Source organism: Emydura macquarii, unplaced genomic scaffold (assembly GCF_026122565.2).
Source record: "Emydura macquarii macquarii isolate MOO-44397 ecotype Brisbane River unplaced genomic scaffold, CSIRO-AGI_Emac_v2 contig_1119, whole genome shotgun sequence".
Classification (NCBI taxonomy): domain Eukaryota; kingdom Metazoa; phylum Chordata; order Testudines; family Chelidae; genus Emydura; species Emydura macquarii.
In genome coordinates this window covers 79403-97414 of record NW_027131256.1, presented here as the reverse complement: position 1 = coordinate 97414, position 18012 = coordinate 79403, and the positions used below count along the sequence as shown (strand labels likewise).

General features: G+C 52.2%; 2 protein-coding genes across 2 annotated transcripts; both read right to left on the bottom strand.

The window, feature by feature from the left end:
- Positions 1-245: 245 nt before the first annotated feature.
- Positions 246-8906, bottom strand: C1R (complement C1r). Its single transcript, XM_067545886.1, has 11 exons — positions 8782-8906; positions 7653-7881; positions 7254-7446; positions 6956-7099; positions 6599-6795; positions 5865-6012; positions 5668-5789; positions 4775-4853; positions 3914-4054; positions 2282-2356; positions 246-1998 (listed from the first exon to the last, which is right to left on the bottom strand). Coding segments are annotated over exons 1-11 (2145 nt in total). The 5' UTR covers positions 8784-8906; the 3' UTR covers positions 246-1183.
- Positions 8907-14408: 5502 nt separating this feature from the next.
- Positions 14409-17626, bottom strand: RBP5 (retinol binding protein 5). Its single transcript, XM_067546339.1, has 4 exons — positions 17404-17626; positions 16171-16349; positions 15465-15566; positions 14409-14864 (listed from the first exon to the last, which is right to left on the bottom strand). The coding sequence occupies exons 1-4, from the start codon at positions 17474-17476 to the stop codon at positions 14811-14813; spliced, it is 408 nt and encodes a 135-aa protein (XP_067402440.1). The 5' UTR covers positions 17477-17626; the 3' UTR covers positions 14409-14810.
- Positions 17627-18012: the final 386 nt, after the last annotated feature.

Sequence of the window (18012 nt, the reverse complement as noted above, 5' to 3'; positions counted from 1 at the left end):
CTGGGGTCATTCTGTTGTGTAATCCAGAGAGTGGATGGCTAGAAGCACTCCCTCACTTAGCTGGGAGCTGCTTACATGCTGGAGGTTGTGCATGAACAGCCCGGGAGTGGGGGTTCTCACAGCAGAGCAGAGTAGGACGGGCTCCGGGAGTGGGGGATTGGCGTGAGACAGTGATTCACCAGTCCAAATTGCACCAGGGGAACTTCACATATGGGTGAGCCAGGCCATCAGATTTTTCAGTATAAGCAGGTGTAGGCTGGATTTAGAAGGGAGACCTCCAGCAAATACCCACAATGCAACAGGGGTGCTCTCCCCATCTGAGTCAGTACTAATACCCCAATTCCTCAGCATGATGGGAGGAGGGTGCCATGCTGCACATTTCATCTGGTATGTAAAATCAAAGTCCTGGCCCCTTGTGGTCTCTACAGATCCCTTGTCTCTTTCCTCCATGAGCTGGGCTGTTAACCCTTGGATCCTGGACATGCCATCGTTCAGGTAATTCCTTTATGCTTGCTTAATATCCCCTACTTTTTTGGATTGGTCACCGAATTCCTTCTAAACTGTCCTAAATGATGTTCAGTGTGGCTGTTCAATACCCGCTGTACACGACTCCAGAGGTGGCTGCATTTCAATGTTGGATGAAGCAATCTGTATAGGCACAGCCGGCAAATTGCTTTGAGAACCTGCTGTGGGGAAGGTGCTTTTTAGTTATTAAAAAATAGAGGTTGGAGGGGAAGACAGTGAAACAAAAACAGCTGGTTCCTGTAGCAGTGATTTTAATATTGACAGAACCTCATTGGTCCCAAGGCATGTGTACAATCTGCACTCGGCACCCTCCAGGAAGCTCTGCCGCCTTGCAAGCATCTCAAACAATAATATGAAGGATTTCAGAAGTCTTTATGACATCACCAAGACTTCAGCCAATAGCATGTTGGATTTCACAAGACTTCTTGACATTGTCAAGTCTTCAGCCAATAGTGAATGTGCATTTGGAAGCCTTAGAACACCAACAAAGCTTCAGTCACTGGCATAGAGGAATTGGGAAGCTTTGATGATGTCACCAAGAATTCAGCCTCTGCTATGGAAGTTTTGAGAAGGCTTTATGACATCACAATGCTTCAGCTGATGATGTGTTGGTGTTTGGATGACATCACTGAGCCTTCAGCCAACAGGATAGCGGCCTTCAGAGCCTCTCCAGCCCTGTTATCCCTTTGATCCAGTCAACGTAGTTGATGACCTTGGTGTAGAAGCCATAGCTGTTCTTACAGCCGATGCCCCAGGAGACAATCCCTGTGACTATCCAGGTCTCGGTCTCTGGATCCTGCACAGTGAAGGCACTTCCGCTGTCCCCGCTGCAGGTGTCTTTCGCCTCATGGGGGGAGCCAGCACAGAACATGTTCCCAGAGAACACCATGGGCTTCTCATTGACCTTCTTTCCCTCCAGCCATTTCTTGCAGGATCCCTGGTCACCCACTGGCAGCGCTACATACTTCAGCCGGTCTGCATAAAAGTTCTTCTCCAGCCCAAAGCCGCTCACGTAGCCCCTGTATTGGCTCTTGTAGAAAGAGCTGTTACTAGCATCTGGGAGGCAGATAGGCAGCAGGTCGGGGCCCAGTGGCACTGGATCCCGCAGTTCAAGCAGCGCAATGTCCCCATCGAAGTTGTTCTCGTCATCAGGTTTGTAATCGGGATGCACAATTACCCTGAGGATGGGGTGGTTCCCTAGCTCATGGATCTCTTTCACCATTGTGTGGCCAAGGAACACCTCAGCTTCCTCAGCCACCTGGGTAAGGTTCTTCCTCCCAGCTTTTTCTGAGTCGTACATCTTAGGGTAGACGGTGTGCGCGGCTGTCAGGATCCAGCGGTCACCCAGCAGTGCCCCACCCCCGAGCCCATTGATGGACGTCTTCGCCTGCCAAGGGAAGCTGCCTGGTGGCGCAATGTTGCCACCGATGATCCGCTGGGTTCCAATGATGGGCTTGTTTGGCTTCCCACAAACTGGAGAGGGAGAGGAACCAAAGAGGCTGTAACGTGCTCTCTTCTCCTGCTCTGTCTCTCTCCGCCCCATACCCTTCAGTTCCCTGCGTCCACTTCTCTCACGCTTGCCTTTCCATCTGGATTTCTCGTCTCCTGCCCTGCCACCTGCCGCTCAGACAGTCCCACATTACTGCCGGCGCCCCGTCTTCATCTCTCCCCCTCGCCCCGCTTGTCTCCCTCGGTTAGTGCTGACTCTGACGGCACGTTGCTGAGAGCTGAGCACAGTGAGAGGCTCCCTACGTACCTGGCATACACACTGGGATGTCCTCATGGCCACTTTGGTCCGCCCAGGAGCCCTTAGCAGAGCACATGTAGTTTACTGAGGAAAAAGGCAAGAAGGTAGTGAAACCCAGACTGCAGGGAGAGATCATCAGGCACAGAGGAATGGGGTGATGGCCCCTCTTTCTAGAGCACTGGTGCAACCCCACCTGGCATGCTCTGCTCACTGAGGGCCCCCCAGGCATCACATACCAGATAGGGAGGGGGCAGTCCCTCTCTGCACCATCTGGAAAGCCTCCTGCAGGAATACTGTGCTCAGCTCCGGGCCCCTCACTTCCAGAAAGTGTGACATTTTGAGGGAGCTCAGAGAAGAGCCACAGATACACCCCGAGGCTGCTGGAGGGTCTAATGAGATGCTAATTTGAAGCTATAATATTCAGTCATTAGATGACCTGAGTGCTGAATAGACCTCAGGGTGTGATCCCAAGTACACAAAGCCAGCTGAAGCTGGAACTTGAGCTGGTTTATTTGTATCTGTAGCGTACAGCTGGTTCATCTAATACATTTCTCCTGTGTACGAAGGCCTGAGATTCCTTGATTCCACGTATCATGACGCGGTGTTCTGGGAGAAACTCAAAGAGCTAGATGCACCTGGCTTGGAGCAGTCTTGACTAAAGAGGGGGTGAGGGAAATGCCAGGGTCTTCTGCAAGTGTCTGAGGGGTTCAAGCCTATGGAGAGGGTTTGGGGTGTGTGTGTGAAGAATAGGTTGGCACTGAACCAAGGCAAAGGAGCTCACGATCCTTCCCCCTGCACTGTAAGCCTGGGAGTCATCCCCAAAAGGGGTCCAGATCCCCATTCCAGGGCACAGGGACCTAGGATAGGGGTTGAGCGGAGGTGAGATCTGAGGGGGTGTAGCAGGGACCGCTCACAAGCACAGGTCCATGTGGCCCTGCAGGCCCACTGCCCTCCCCTCTCCCTCTTGGGTCTTGCAGCGATTTACTCCCAGATCACAGTACTTAGACCAAGACTCCCTCTTTGTGGGGCTTATCTAGTCACTTTTGAACAGAGTGAGGAACTCTTTAGCCCCTCAACCCCGCCCTCCTTCTAGGAGCCTGTCTGCTAACTCAGACAGGCCCCCGCTCTTAAAAAGCAGAGGAGGGCCACAGCCTCCCCTTGGGCCTGTGTGAGAATTCAGGCAGGCTTACTCTCCTTGCTTTAAAGAGTTCCACGGCCTGCCTCCCAGGACTCTGCTAATTCAGGCCAGCTGTGGCCTTAAACCAGCTTCTCCCAGCTGGTCCTTGTTCAATTCTGTTCTTCCAGCCCTGCAGGAAGGAAGCTCAGCAGCCCCCCGTTAGGTGAGAAGAGGCAGCATATATGCTGCTCTCCTTCCCAGGGCTCATCCTGATCAGCTGGGAGAGAAGGGAGTCCTGTCCCATCCTACACTAGGGGACTCCTGGTCCCAGGCCCTTAAAGAGATAGTAGCCTGGGTTTTCCCCATGCACTAAGTCCAGGGGACTGCTTCCTTTCTCCTGTGTCTGCCTCTGCCATTCCCCAGGTCCTCATGTACCCCCAAGCTCCTGGAACCTTAAATAGGCATGTTACCGCCCTTGTAACAGGGGCTTTCCCAGCTCCTGGGTCAGACTCAAAAGAACTCACCGCCCTCTCCGCGGGTGACTATGCGGTAATAAGGCTCCCTGCATTGGTAGGTGATCACTGATTGGTATTCGTTGTTCCTGTCTTCAATGGCATAACTGAAGGCCCCATTGGTCAGATTTTTGGGGTCACCACAGTTCACAACTACAAAAGAGAACAAAGAGAGGAATCAAGTGCAGCCCCCTTGCTCCCTGTAGCAGTGAGGTTCGGAGGCCCATGCTGGACTCGGAGCCCATGGTGTTCCTGAGGGAGGGATGGGGCCTGTCTGGGAGCCAGCTGAAGGAGACGCAAGTCCAGTCCCTACTTGGCAGAGACTGGAGCTGCTTGGAAAATGGAGAAAAAGGCACACAAAAATTCAAAGCTTTTCAAAGCTGACGTATCTTGTTAATGCAATGACGCTTTATCAACACTTTTACCAAAAAGGTTCAATAATTCAATAATAACTCTGATACGAGTCCCAAAATTTTGCAGAAAACAAAAGCCAAAAAAAGGAGAATGTCAATAGTTTTTGGGAGGTTTTTTTTGCAGTAGTTTTCTAGGGAAAAAAAGGCTATTTTTTGTACTAAACAAGTTTTTATTTAAAAAATGTTGCCCAGCCCCAGTGGAAAGCCTGGTGGCCATTTGACACCCTGAGGGCAATGGTTTTGGGGAGAGGAGGGGAGGACTTAGTCTAGGTTTGGGTAGGACATTTTCCACAATGACTAAGATACTGTCAGAGCTGGCATTTATGAGTCAGCTTGTGGTAGTAGAAAGGCCAAGGACTACACGGGTCATGGAGGATGAACTCCCCACTCACTCCCTGGGGTCAGGAACTGGTGTGTGTGTGGGGGGGCAATCCATGTGGGGGTGGGGTGGTTGACTCACTTTCACACCGGGGCATGGGTCGGTGCCATGTCCCATCATCCTCGCAGACAGAGGTGAAGGATGCTAACTTCTTGTCACCCTGCAGGAAAAAGAAGAGAAGAGCTGAGGACCATGTGTAGCCTCAGGTCTCTGCCCTCAACCCCAAGTCAAGGGGACAGAGCCTCCCACCTGACTTGTCACTGCCACCCAACTCTCCTCCTGATGTCCGCTTCAGTGCGCTTGACCTCTTACCCAGCCTCCTACCCCATCATACACTGGCCTCAGTTCCCCTATTTCAGCAGGTTCATGCCGCAGCCTCTTTGTCCCAGCCAGAAGAACCTGCAGTCACCAAAAGGGTGAGCTCCGATTCTACCTCAGAGACACCCATTCCTGGGGATAGAATCAGAATCATAGAATCATGGAATCATAGAGTTGGAAGGGACCTCAGGAGGTCATCTAGTCCAACCCCCTGCTCAAAGCAGGACTAACCTCAGCTATATCATCCCAGCCAGGGCTTTGTCAAGCCTCAGCTTAAAAACCTCTAAAGATGGAGATTCCACCACCTCCCTAGGTAACCCATTCCAGTGCTTCACCACCCTCCTAGTGAAAAACTTCTGCCCTTCATCAGATCCCTGAGCACCGTGTGGGGGCCCCTCTGGCCCCTCCAGGGAGTGATTCCTGCTTCCCAAACATTCTGGAGACCTGTGACAATGTGGTTTCTTAATCTCCTGACACAGCCCGTTCTTCTGAGAAGGAAGGGAGCGAGGCGTGGGGAGGGCTTTGGAAGGAGGAAAAGAGGAGGCCAGCGGGGAGAAGAGCCTGGAAGAGCCTGGAGATGGGGAGAGGTCACCAAAAGAGAAGAAAGGAGGGGTGGAGAAGAGAAAAGGAGGGAGTGGAGAAGGGGGGGGCCTCACCTCCATCAGCTCATAGCCAGTCTTACAGCTGACGATGAAGTAGTCGCGAAATCGGTACACGGGCTGCAGGTTTTTGATGAGGGTGAACTTGTCCCGCGGTACAGGCTGTGGGCACCGGATTCCTGTGGGGGAACAAGCATGGTGTCAGCAAACAGCATCTCAGGCCTGGAGCAGGCTCTGGGAAGGGAGCCCCTTACTCTCTGAGCTGTAGTGGATCTTCCACCCGTGGCTGAATCCTGATTCATCTGTGAAGAACAGCACGTCCACCGCGTTGCTGCTGGTTTCGAGGCTGCCCGGTGACACCTTGCCACAGAACTCGCCGATCTCTCTCCCGTGTGCCTGGATCTGCAGAGGAAGAGATGATTCGCCTGAGCCAGAATCACACCAACAGGCCTCTCCACACCAGGACCCCCACCCCCCTCCTCTCCTGCATCAGGCCAGACCAAGGGGCCCGTTTGCCCCAGTGTGTGCTCCCGATGAGGAATAACACCAATGGGCCTGTGACCCATCTATGTGGGAGTCCCACTGTCAGATAAGACTAACGGGCCTGTCCAACCCAGTGTCCCTGCTTTTCCCAGCGTGGGGTCAGACCCATGGGGCCATCTAATCCTGAATCAAGGGAAGTGGAGAAGGGACTATCAGGGAAGAGGAGGTGAAACTGAGCACAGGAGCACATTTTCTGGTTAGAATCCAGGATCCACATCCAGCACTGAGAGGTCTAGGAAGGGCCCGGAGCCCCATTGCTCAGGATGCTGGGAACTAGGCACCCCAGGGGATTGTCTGGGGAAAACAACTCTGCTCTGAACCCTGGGGCATCCCTCCTTTTCTAATCTCTGATCCCTGCTGCCAGCAGTGCTGGCCTGAGAGATCTGCCCTGGGAGGAGCACCCTGACCGTAGGGTGGGACGCAGGTTTGGGCTGATTTCCAGTACCTTGAGCTGGTCGTAGGGACAGTGGACCTGCTGGTGATCATCGATATCGAAGGGCTCCAGGAACTTGAGGGTGATGGCCAGCCCCCTGTCCAGGCGGATGCTGTAGTTGCACCGCAGCTCCGCAGGGTAAGGCAGGGGGTATTCTGGGCTTGACAAGTACCCGGAGGTCTCTGTGAACAGCTCACTGCTGCATTCCACTGGGGAAAGACGAGAGCAGGGGTTACAGTGGGTACAAAGGGGGCAGCTTCTCTTCCCACCAGTTGCTTCCTAGGTCATTCCTCCCTCCCCTTCCCCTCTGGGCACCTCCCCCACTTGGACCCTACTGTCTCTGCGCCAGTCTCTTCCCCTTTCACTCACCTCGGCAGGAGCGCTGGTCACTCTGCAGCTGGTAACCGGGGCGGCAGGAGCAGAAATAGCCACCCACGTAGTTGTGGCAGAGGTGCTGGCACAGAAGCCCCTCATCTTCCTCAACGTCATTGCCCTGGGCGCACTCGTCCAGATCTAGGAGGACAGGGAAAGAAAGAGTTAAACCTGACTGAAAGCTCGGCATTGGCAGTGCTGCGGGTCTGCGTACTGTCCCCAGCCTCTGCCTGTCGGGCCTGGGGCCCCAGGCTCCTCTTCATTCTCCTGCATGGTGTGGAGCTCTCATACGCACCCACGGCTTGGTAATAGGCCAAGAAGCCCTTGTAGGGGATAAAAGTGCCGTTCTCTTCATTGGAGAAGTCAGAGTGGAACATCAGCCTCATCCGGTTCCCTTTGGACATAAACTCCCTGACTCCTGGGTGGTTGCCCTTGGCTGAGCCTAGCTGGCCACAGTACCGGCCCAGGTCTTTCTTATCTGCTGTGATCTGTCAAGGAGAAAGGATGAGGGGAAAGTCATGAGAATTTGTGAAGTTCAGCCTGCTCTGTGTATCACTGCTGCAGCTCCCTCCCGCTCCTCTGTGCCTGTTGGATAGCAAGGAGAGCCTGGTTGCTGTTGAAAACTGATTGTGCCCTGAGGTCACCAGCTTCCCCTCCCCATCCCCACTGCACCCCAGCTCTCTGCTGCACGCACCTTGACGTAGTCATAGAGGCAGGACTCAGATGGCTCCAGATCAAAGTGCCAGAAGCTCAGCTTCACCACAAAGCCCTTTGGGACTCTAATGTCCCAGATGCTGATGTTGTTGTTGGGGTACGGCTTGGGGTAATTGGGGGATGTGATCTCCCCAAAAAGTTTCTTGGGGGTTGGGCTGGAACCAACCATTCCAAAGAGGAGAGACCCCCACAGGAGGAGCAGGGGGAACCTGTGAACACAATGTACATGGGGGGTGAGTTATGGACCAGCCATACATCTGGGTCACCTGCAACCAGAGGAGACTTCCTGGGAGGCTCATGCACTGTCCAATGGACCCATGGATACGCTGGGTGCTGACCAGGTGTTATATATCACCTGGGTCACTCAGAGCCAAGGGAGACATAAGAAACATTGAAGAGACCCAAGATCTAATCAGGTACCAGCTGGGCACTGGGTAACAGCCGAGGATATGGCTCCCTCAGACCAGGAAGCCATTTCAAGGGAGAACTCCAGGGCCCAGCTATTTGTTACACAGCAGCCATGGATCTGGGGCTCTCAGAACCAGAGGGAGGAACAGCAAGAGATCCAGCCTTATCGGCTCTGAGGTTGACCCTCCTCCTGGCTTTGGGTCAACTCTGGTTCAGGTTTTGTTTGTTGTCAACCTGGGAGCTTGTCCAGCTCAGCAGTTCAGGGTCCAAAGGTGACCTCATGACCTCAGCTTGATGGGGATTGATCCCCAGCCATTCCCCCACAGTCATATGCCTGGGTCCCTCTCCTGCGACCCCACATTGAGGGAAGGGATCTGTGCAAGGGCTAGTTATTAACCTCTCCCTCTCCACAGGCTTTGGTATGAAAATTTGGGTGGGTTAGTTGCCCCCTCCCATCCTGTTCCCAATCTGGGGATAACTCGGGGCATGGGGCCATTACGCTCCTCCAATACACACTCATTCCCCTTCCCTGGAAGGAGATCAGCTGGGAGGATTCACACACTGGGCCACTTCTAACAGGAGGATTAAGGGGGTAGGAGTGCGACCCCTCCACCTCTCATCCTTCCCCAAGGAAACTGACCCTCCAGTCCTCTCCCCCATAAAGAAGCCACCACCTCCGTCCCCAGCTTGGCAGCACTCACATGTTCTTAGTCTTGTCTGATGTGTCTGTGTCTCTCTTTCTCGCTCCAACCGCTCTAACAAGGGCTTGCGAGTTGTAACCAGATGGAAACTCTTAACCCTGCCAGATATAATTCACCGATGTGGGGGGAGACTGAGGGGAAAGGGAGGGAAGAGAGACAGTTAGGTTACAAAGTGATTGGCATCCTTAATGGATTTCATGAGCCCATATTGTGCTGCCCTCTGCTGTCTCTTTGCCGGAACAGTGGCCATGAACATTTTTTAAAAAAGCATCAAAATCCAACAGAGTTGTACACATTTGGGGGGTCTGTGACACATTGTACCCCGAAGCAGCACCCTGTAAACCCCATATTCATCATTCCTGTAGGGTTGTAATAGTTCATGCTGAACATGCCATATAAGATATCTAATGAAAGGTCATAATCTGCTAAAACTCGTTGTGTTCTCAAAACGTGTATTATTATTGTGTATCAAATTATGAGAGTTTGCTATTATTGAAATATGTTATAAGCTTGCTAATAACAGCAGAGGAGGCCATGCTCAGGAGGGGCTCAGCAACCATCAACCAGCAAAGGAGTTGTGAACAAAGGATTTACAATACAATGACAGTTGCACAAGACGATACAACGGAGATTGCTTAACTCTACAACTCAGTGGCATGAGGTGACACCAAGGTTGGGAGAGGAGGAGGGGGAGATTGAGCAACCTTGTGACTCAGCAGAACCCACCTGGACATGTCCGGATTAGTGTCTTCCAAGTACATGGATGTGTATAAAAGAAGGGACAGAGGTTGCATGCCTGGGCCTTTCTTCTCCCCCATCTACGCTGGAAGCAATGAGAGTGCTGAGTGACAGAGACTTCAATGGGAGACAGGTCTCCAAGCTTCAGGGAGAAGGTTGTGTATGGAAGAGCTGTAACATCCAGTGGGGTGAGAAAAATTGCTTAAACTAGTTACTGTCTCGTGTTACAAGGTTTAAGATTTAGATTGTGTGCTTATCTTTATTTTCTTTGGTTCCTATATCTGATCTCTTATGCCTACCACTTAAAAATCCACCTGTCTGTAGTTAATAAACCTGTTTTATATTTTAATTTAAACAGTGTGTTTCCGCTGAAGTGTTTGGAAAATCTCAGCTCAGTTAACAAAGGCCTGTGTATGTCCTTCCCACATTGAGGGAGGGGCAGACTGGGTAATAAAATTATCCTGGTCAGGTTTCTGACCAGGGCAGAATGGTGCAACTTCAGGGTGCAAGGCAGAGAGCTGGAGTGACCTGGCTGGTGCCTTTCTCTGTGAGATTCGTGAGTGGCTCTGGGACCATCCATACAACGAACCTAGCTTGGTGTGGCCTCCACATACTGTTGGGATGAGGGATAACAGCATCTGGAGGGGTTTGCTGCTTGTCACTAGCGAAGCACTGTGGGGGACAGCCCAGGCTGGAAGGCTCAGGGGGCACAGCGGTGCCCCAGTCCCAGGTTGTACTCTGGGGGAACCTGTCAAAGGGTGTGTGTGTGTATGTGAACAGAACACCTGTGGTACCTGGATACCCCTCACAGCTTTTATAAAAAAGGCACAGCCATGACATTGGGACAGAGCTAAGGTTGCTCTAGAGACACTTAACAGGGAATTTCCCTGTATTCAAGTGCAAATTTTTTTGGGGGTGGTGTTGTTTATAAAGATGTGCTAAAAAGGAAAAAGAAATAGGATTTGTGTCCCTGCCCTCCTTTTTATTTGTTTCTTTATTATTTATTTTTTTGATGTGGGAAGAAGACTTGAAATTTTATTCTTAAACATATTAAAAAACTGTTTCTTTTTCCCTTAGAAATATCAAGAATGCCAGATCAAAGCAGAATCCTTACTGCTTTGCTGAAGAACTCCTCAGAGGAGTGGATCAGCAGCTTCCCTGATGAAGATGCAGAAGTATTAAATCTTTAACAAGAAGAAATTTTCTTTCAGATGTTTCTTAATCATTTGAGTTAAATAGGTGTTAATAATAACAAACAAAACTCAGAGAGTTTAAAATACTGTCTCTGAATACAAATACCTTTCTCTCTAATTAGTCAGACCTCATTGTTTGTTCTGCAGTCCACTATAAAGTCTTTCAGGGAAACAGGATGTACAAGACCTGAATTATGAATAGAGAGGTGAAGAAACAAATTGACAGAGCCAGACGGGTACCCAGAAGTCACCTACTACAGGACCGACCCAACAAAGAAAACAACAGAACACCACTGGCCACCACCTACAGCCCCCAGCTAAAATCTCTCCAACACATCATTAAGGATCTACAACCTATCCTAGCAGATGATCCCTCACTCGCTCAAGCTGTGGGAGGCAGAACCATCCTGGCTTACAGACAGCCCCCCAACCTGAAGCAAATACTCAGCAGCAACCGTACACCATACAACAAGAACACTAACCCAAGATCGTATCCCTGCAACAAACCCCGTTGTCAACTCTGCCCACACATCGACTCTAGTGACACCATCACAGGTCCTAACCACATCAGCCACACCATCAGGAGATCATTCACCTGCACATCTGCTAATGTAACGTATGCCATCATGTGCCAGCAATGCCCCTCTGCCATGTACATTGGCCAAACCGGACTGTCACTACGCAAAAGAATAAATGGACACAAATCAGACATAAAAAATGGTAACATCTATAAACCAGTCAGAGAGCACTTCAATCTCCCAGGTCACTCTGTAGCTGACTTGAAAGTTGCCATACTTCAACAAAAAAACTTCAAAAACAGACTTCCACGAGAAACTGCAGAGCTGGAACTCATCTGCAAACTTGACACAATCAAACTAGGTCTGAATAAGGACTTGGAATGGTTCTCTCAGTACAAGAAGTAATTGTCACTGTTCACACATTCTCACCTCCTAATCAATGGCTGTGAATAGGCCTCAACTACTCTAACTGAATGGACTTTGCTTATACCTACCTTCCCCATTGTTGTTCCTTACCCTTGGATATGTATATCTATACCTCCTATCTGATTTCTGTTCCTTACATCTGACAAAGTGGGTTGCAGCCCACGAAAGCTTATGTCTGCAGAAATTAAATGTGTTAGTCTTTAAAGTGCTACAGGACTCTCGTTGTTTTAACAATGAAATAATGTAAGCATCCAAGGGTGAAGGAAGCATTTCAAGATATGTATACACGTGTAGCTAAAGCTGTAGAGAAATTGTACATCATACAATTAAATATTATTCTATTGTCTGAAAAAGAACATGTGATCATGTAATTAAAGACGCTCTCATCATAGTGTGCACACACATGGGATCAGAGTTAAGGTTAAATGGGCGATCTTAACGCCAGCATTTCCTGACTTGTGAGTGCTTCACTGTGCATGATGGCACAGCCATCGGGCAGCCCCAATCAAGGCCATGGAGGGACGCTGGCAGGCATAGGATACCACCAGGAATGAAGCTCGCAACCAGTGGGCTCAAGCTGTACAGAAGCTGTCAGCCACCGGACACAGTTAGAAGGGAAACTTACAGCCCCAGGGCACCAGTAGGAAGGAAGCTCACAGCCACGGGGCACCACTGGGGCACAGGTTAGGGTCACAGGGCATTATTTGCAGGAAAGCCTGACGCTCCAGAGTAGCAAAGTTTGCAGGTATAAGGCACTATTTGCAGGGAAGTTTGCCGCCACCAGACACCGCTGACAAGGAACCTTCCCCCCCCCAGGCACCGCCAGGCAGGAGAGTGATAATACACACGGGAACGGTGCCCACAGGACACTGTGTGAAAGAAGCTCATAACATCAGGACACTCCTGCAAAGGAATGTCACCTCATGAAATGCATCTGTGTGGGAATCTGCTGCCAGTTGGGTGTGTGGAAGGAGCCAAAGCCTAGAATGATGAGGGTGGGGGATAGGAGGGGACGTGTGTGTGCTACAAGTCAGGATTGGGTTTTACATGCGCCTAAAGAAGGCAGAAATGTTTCACCTGCCGGCCAGACACCTCTCTTTTGTGGCCTCAGCGTGCTGTGGATGTGAGCATCAAATCCCATGTGGCTGTCTTGCCATATCGCTTCCATGCGCGTAGCTGTCTTTACAGTTAGGGTTACAGCTCCTAACCCCCTCTATTCTATGTGTGCTTAGCATTGAGATTCTCCTCATAGGCTGACGTTTCCCTGCAAAGCGCCTGTCTGGGGAATGCTGGTTTTGAGTTCAGCTGTTGGAGGGAAAAATGCACTTTCCAGTTATGCACTTGGAACTTTGTGGAGGACACAAGTAACCTGAAAATTCTCCAGGAGCTTAATTTCTCAGAGGCTTGCAGGGCTCCCACCACAGTGTTTATTGGGGAGCCCCTTCCTCTGGGGCACTGCTGTCAAATGCATCTTTCCACTACAGGAAATGTTCCCTTCCTCACCTGTACTCCTCACCCTCGGATTGCAAGGAGAGGTTGTGAGCAGGGAGTGAGGGGACAGCCAAGGACAAGCAAATGGAGAGAGGGAGGAGAAGAGTTCATTGCAGGGGGCATGGGAACCAGTTCCAGTTTTCCTCCTTCAATGGGAAGAAGAGTCCTTTTCAGGGTTGCCAACTTTTGGAATGTTGTCATGAATCCCATGAATTTGGCATTTGTTTTAAAGCCCCAGCTCCTGGAGTCATGTGACTAAGTGAGACTCTCATCTTTTGTTTTAAATAAGTAAATTTCTAATTTCTAGGCCTCAGTGTTGCAGAGAAAGGCTTGAAAATGTGACCCCCTAAAGCGATAAAATCCAAAAAGCAAAGACAGAGAAAAGGATGTTTATTATTTTTTTAAAAACCATGACTTTTAAGCCACTCTTGTGATTTTGGTGGGGACTGACTCATGATTTTTGACTGCTTGGGCTGGTAATGTTGCTTCCCAGAGGGTCTTTGGTTCCAGTCCAGTTCAGACGGACAAGTTAAAGGGAGGAGGGAGGTGCTGGATACCAGCAGTGGTCACTAGAGGTCAGCAGGAGTCCTGAGAATGTTTGGGGATCCAGATTTGCAGGGAAGGATTATTCTACTTTTGGTGAATGGGGAGAGATGTGCTGACCATGGAATCCCTGCTTACTTCTGATCATGACCTGAGGGGTCTGGCCCCTGCCCTATTCCCCCCCTCCAGCCTGAAGAGATCCCAGAGAGGCCCCATAGGGTGAAGGTAGCAGAAGAATCACTCAGGCAACACAAGCCCTAGACCTCTCTCTGCACCAGTTGCTTGCATAGCGCTGCCTCTGGGGGTGAGAGATTCACTTCCCACATCCATTCAGGCCCACGTTTCCTGCTTCCATCCGGAGTTCAGCCGAGCAGTGACTCCACCACTCCGCCTTTCTCCACCCCTCCCCTCTGGCTGGGTTGGCAGAGCTCTTATTCTGAAAAGATCACACTGAAACAGGAAGCCACATTTCCCTCCCACCCCACAGACAAACCTCCCTGGCTGCTCCACCCCCACAACCTCCCTCCCTCCCCCTTCCCAGGCTGGTTGGGACCCCCTCACCCCACCGACTGCCCCAGCCATCAGAAATTCCCCCTCTCTTTTAACTCCCCTCTTTGCAGACAGATCTGGGGCTCCCTCTGCCAGGGAGTTCTCTTGGCAGTGGGTCTCAGCTTGTCCACACAGCACACCGCCAAGGAGCACTAACCCCCGGGGAGCCAGGCCTCGGCTTCTCTCCCAGCGCTGAGGAGTGAGGGACCAGAAAGGGGAACAAGATCAGTCTCCCACGTGCCAGCACGGGGCTCCAAGCTCTAGGAGGCACCGAAACAACCGTGCAGGTCTCCCCGTCCCCACCCAGGGAGTGAGAGAGTGGGCTGGGGGAGGCCAGCGGGATGTCACTGAGAGGTGGAAGATGGATGCAGATGGTAACAAGGAAACACAATGCGACAGAGGTTTTGGCCACTTGTCTTTTTTTATTCCAAAGAGAGAGTGTGTGAGGAGGAGGGGGGTGTGTGTGTGGGTGGGGGGGAGTCAGGGAGCTTTGATGGCTTTGGTCTTGACTCTGCAGTGAAACTAGTTCTGTCCACATGGGTTAGCGCTCAGTACCGGGCAGGTGCTGTGGTTACTTCACCTTCCGAAAGATCTGTACACAAACCTCATCTTCTGCGGTCATGCGCTGGGAAGAAGAAAGGAGGGAGGGAGATAAAAGAAGAGACTTGGGGGAGATCTGCCAGGGCTTCTCAGCTGCACCCCACAGTCCCCATGCTGTCTAGTCCTGGCTCCCCCCGCACACAGCTCTGCCAATGCCCCTCCAATCTGACCCACAACCGCCCTGCTCTTGCAGTCCTGCCACCCGCACACCGGTCTGTCAGTGCCCCAGAACCCTTACCCACAGCATCCTGCATTTCCAGTTTTCCCTTGTGCCTCAGTTTTGTTGAGGTTTTAGTGTCACACACAGGAACCCTCACGTCCGATTCAGCTCATCTTTTCCTCTCACAAAGCCCCAGGAGCTACGGTCGAATTTCAGGGCAGGGACGGGACATTGGCTGATTAACACTGAGCTCAGCCAAGTCAACTTTTGAACCCTACAGGAGGATGTTTGTGTGAAGTGGCCGTTGCCCCCGAGGAACCATGCATAACTATGGGGCCTAGCTTGGGATCCAAGGGGGAGGGGGGAGGAATGATCATCCCGTGCTGAGCCTCTGGCTGCACAGTCGCCTAGAGACTCCCCTCTCTGCTGTGTTGGCGCAGCACCCTGCTCAGAGCTCCTTCTCACCAGATGCAGATGGTCTCCCTCCAGCCAGTGCCTCCAGCCCCGGTTCCTCTTCTCTCCTTGCTGCTCACACACCAGCTGATCTCCTTCCCAGGAGACGGTTGTCTGAAAGGGGTTGGGGGAGAGACAGGCATGGGGAAAGGCCTTGTCTGCTTCTTTGTACTATACGATCACCTTTCCACAGAGCCACTACTCCCCTCCTGGAGTCTCTCTGCCCCTCTCTCTGAGACACGGTTCCCATTGCAGATCCTGTTTTGAAGTTTGTTTTTTTTTAAATGTGCCTAACTTTAGACCCTTGGGCCTGTTTTTCGTGCATGCGGAGTAACCTCAGCATCTTATAAAGTCAGCCATTTCATGAGATGTGATGAATCTGTTTGTTCTGGTGGATAAGTCATCTGAATGCCTGATTTTTTTCAGGGCATTGCTGCAGAGAGACAGATTTGAAGGTGTCTGGGTACTGACATTTCAGACTTCTGGGCTCTGTTGTACATTTAACCTTAACTGTCAGTTCCCGCTCATCACACGTGTTCAGCGTTAGACCTGACTATGAAAGCTACTAGCCAGGCAGAGCCAGCACAGCTCTGAGCTGGATTCTACTCTGGCTCATGCATCGGAAACAGGATTGTTCTGGTTATTAGGCAAACCTCTTGCCACTGTCCACAGTCAAGCTGCCCTTGAAGTCGCCGGTCTATCCTCTCAGCCCCCTCACCTGGCACTTGCGTCCATCCACCGGCCCCAGGTCCTCTTCAAACTCGATTCCCAGGTCAAAGTCCATGATGTAGCTGCGCAGTGAGGTGAGCGTGCGGATGGTCATGTGATCCCCAGCATGGATTATCTCCTTATCGGGTTTCAAGAGGCAAACCAGTTTTCGCAGGGCCACATTAATGTCTGGGGGGGATGAGGCGGAGGGAAGAGGTAATGGGGTGTTGCCAGCAGTGAGCTTCCTCATAGTAGTGCCCTTCACTATTGCGCCTCGGTTCCCTTGCTACATGCTCAATGCCCTGCGCTGCCCCATCAACACATCCCATTTCTTCCTCCATGCAGGCTCCACCGGCCTCACTCTGACGCCTCACCCCTCCTGCAGGGCTGCAGTACAGAGTAGAAGGGCCCACCTGATCATCTCGTCTGATCTCCTGTATATCGCGGGCCACCAGCACCCCCAGCGCCTGCACACTAAAACGAACAACCAGAATGAGACCAGACTTTACAGCTGCCAGGAGCTTAGCCTGTTAAGTGCCCCGGGCAGAGAACAGGAAGGACCGAGGTGCACACCTGCGCTCGAGGCCCTGCAACGGCAGGGAAATAATTCAACGGGAGAGACCCAGATGATCCTGGCAAGTGATCCGCACCCACACACAGCGGAGGAATCCCACCCCACCTCCACAAGGTCACTGGTTCCTGCCTGGCCCCACATAGTCAGATCAGTTGGACCGTGAGCATGTGAGCAAGAACCAGCCAGCCAAGCATCTGAGCGAGAGTGGTCAGGGCCCCCTCAGTGCCACGGGAGAGCTGTGGCCGCCCCTGATGCTTCAGAGGAAGGAGACGGAGAAAAGCCCCAAACCCCAGAACACATGTGCGGGGGGGGGGGGGATCTCTTCCTGATCCCTGAAAACGATTGGCTGAAACCCTGGAGGGTTGGATTTCAGGAAGCTCAGATAAGAAGCCAGAAGGGACCCCCAGGGCTGCTCGAACCCTATTTTCCACCATCACAAACCCCCCCTCCTACAATCCCTCTTAAACATGTCCGGCTCTTTCTAAAAACTCATTTTGCCCCCCTTCCTGGGGGACTGTTCCAGCACCGAACTCCTCTGATGGCTAAAGTCAAAGATAGAGGGACAGGAGCGGGTCCAACAATCCCACCCGCCCTGGGGGGTGACATCTTCGAGCGGGAGGGGCAGGAAGACGGGAGGGGAAGCGGGCGGCAGGGAAGAGGTGTGGTTACCTAGAGCCCGAAGGTAACCGTCCATGTTGTCTTGGGAGACGAAGCGGTAATAGCCAGTCAGGTCGGGAGGCATCGCAGGGCAGAACTGATGGACGGAACGAGACGGGAAGGAGACCCGGAGGGACGAGCCCGAGACAAAGCTGGGGAGCTTGGACTGCCGCCTCCCGGCTGGCCCCTCTGCTCGCTTGTTGCAGCAGTTCGCGCCCGGCCCGCCCGTGTCTGGGTTTATATAGCAGCCCCGTGCCAGGCGTCTCGCAGCCGTAAGAGTCCCCTGGTCCCTTAGTGGGGGACACAGACCGGGCTGGGACTGGCTGTCGAATCCCAGGGAGGAGCAGGGGAGCAGCAGTCGGTCCCCCACCAGGCTGAGGTTCAGGCTCCCCGGCGTCCCACACTGGGTAGTTTAACTCGTGGGGGGCGGGGAGGGGGGTCCTCTCGCCATAATTCCGGGAGCTGTGAGCTTCCCCCCAGCAGTGCCCCGTCACTGCCCCGCCCAGGGGACACCCCGGCAGCTGTGCGCTTCCCCCCAGCAGTGCCCAGCCCAGGAGACACCCCATACACCGTGAGCTTCCTTATAACAGTGTCCTGGCACTGCTCATCCCGGGAGACACC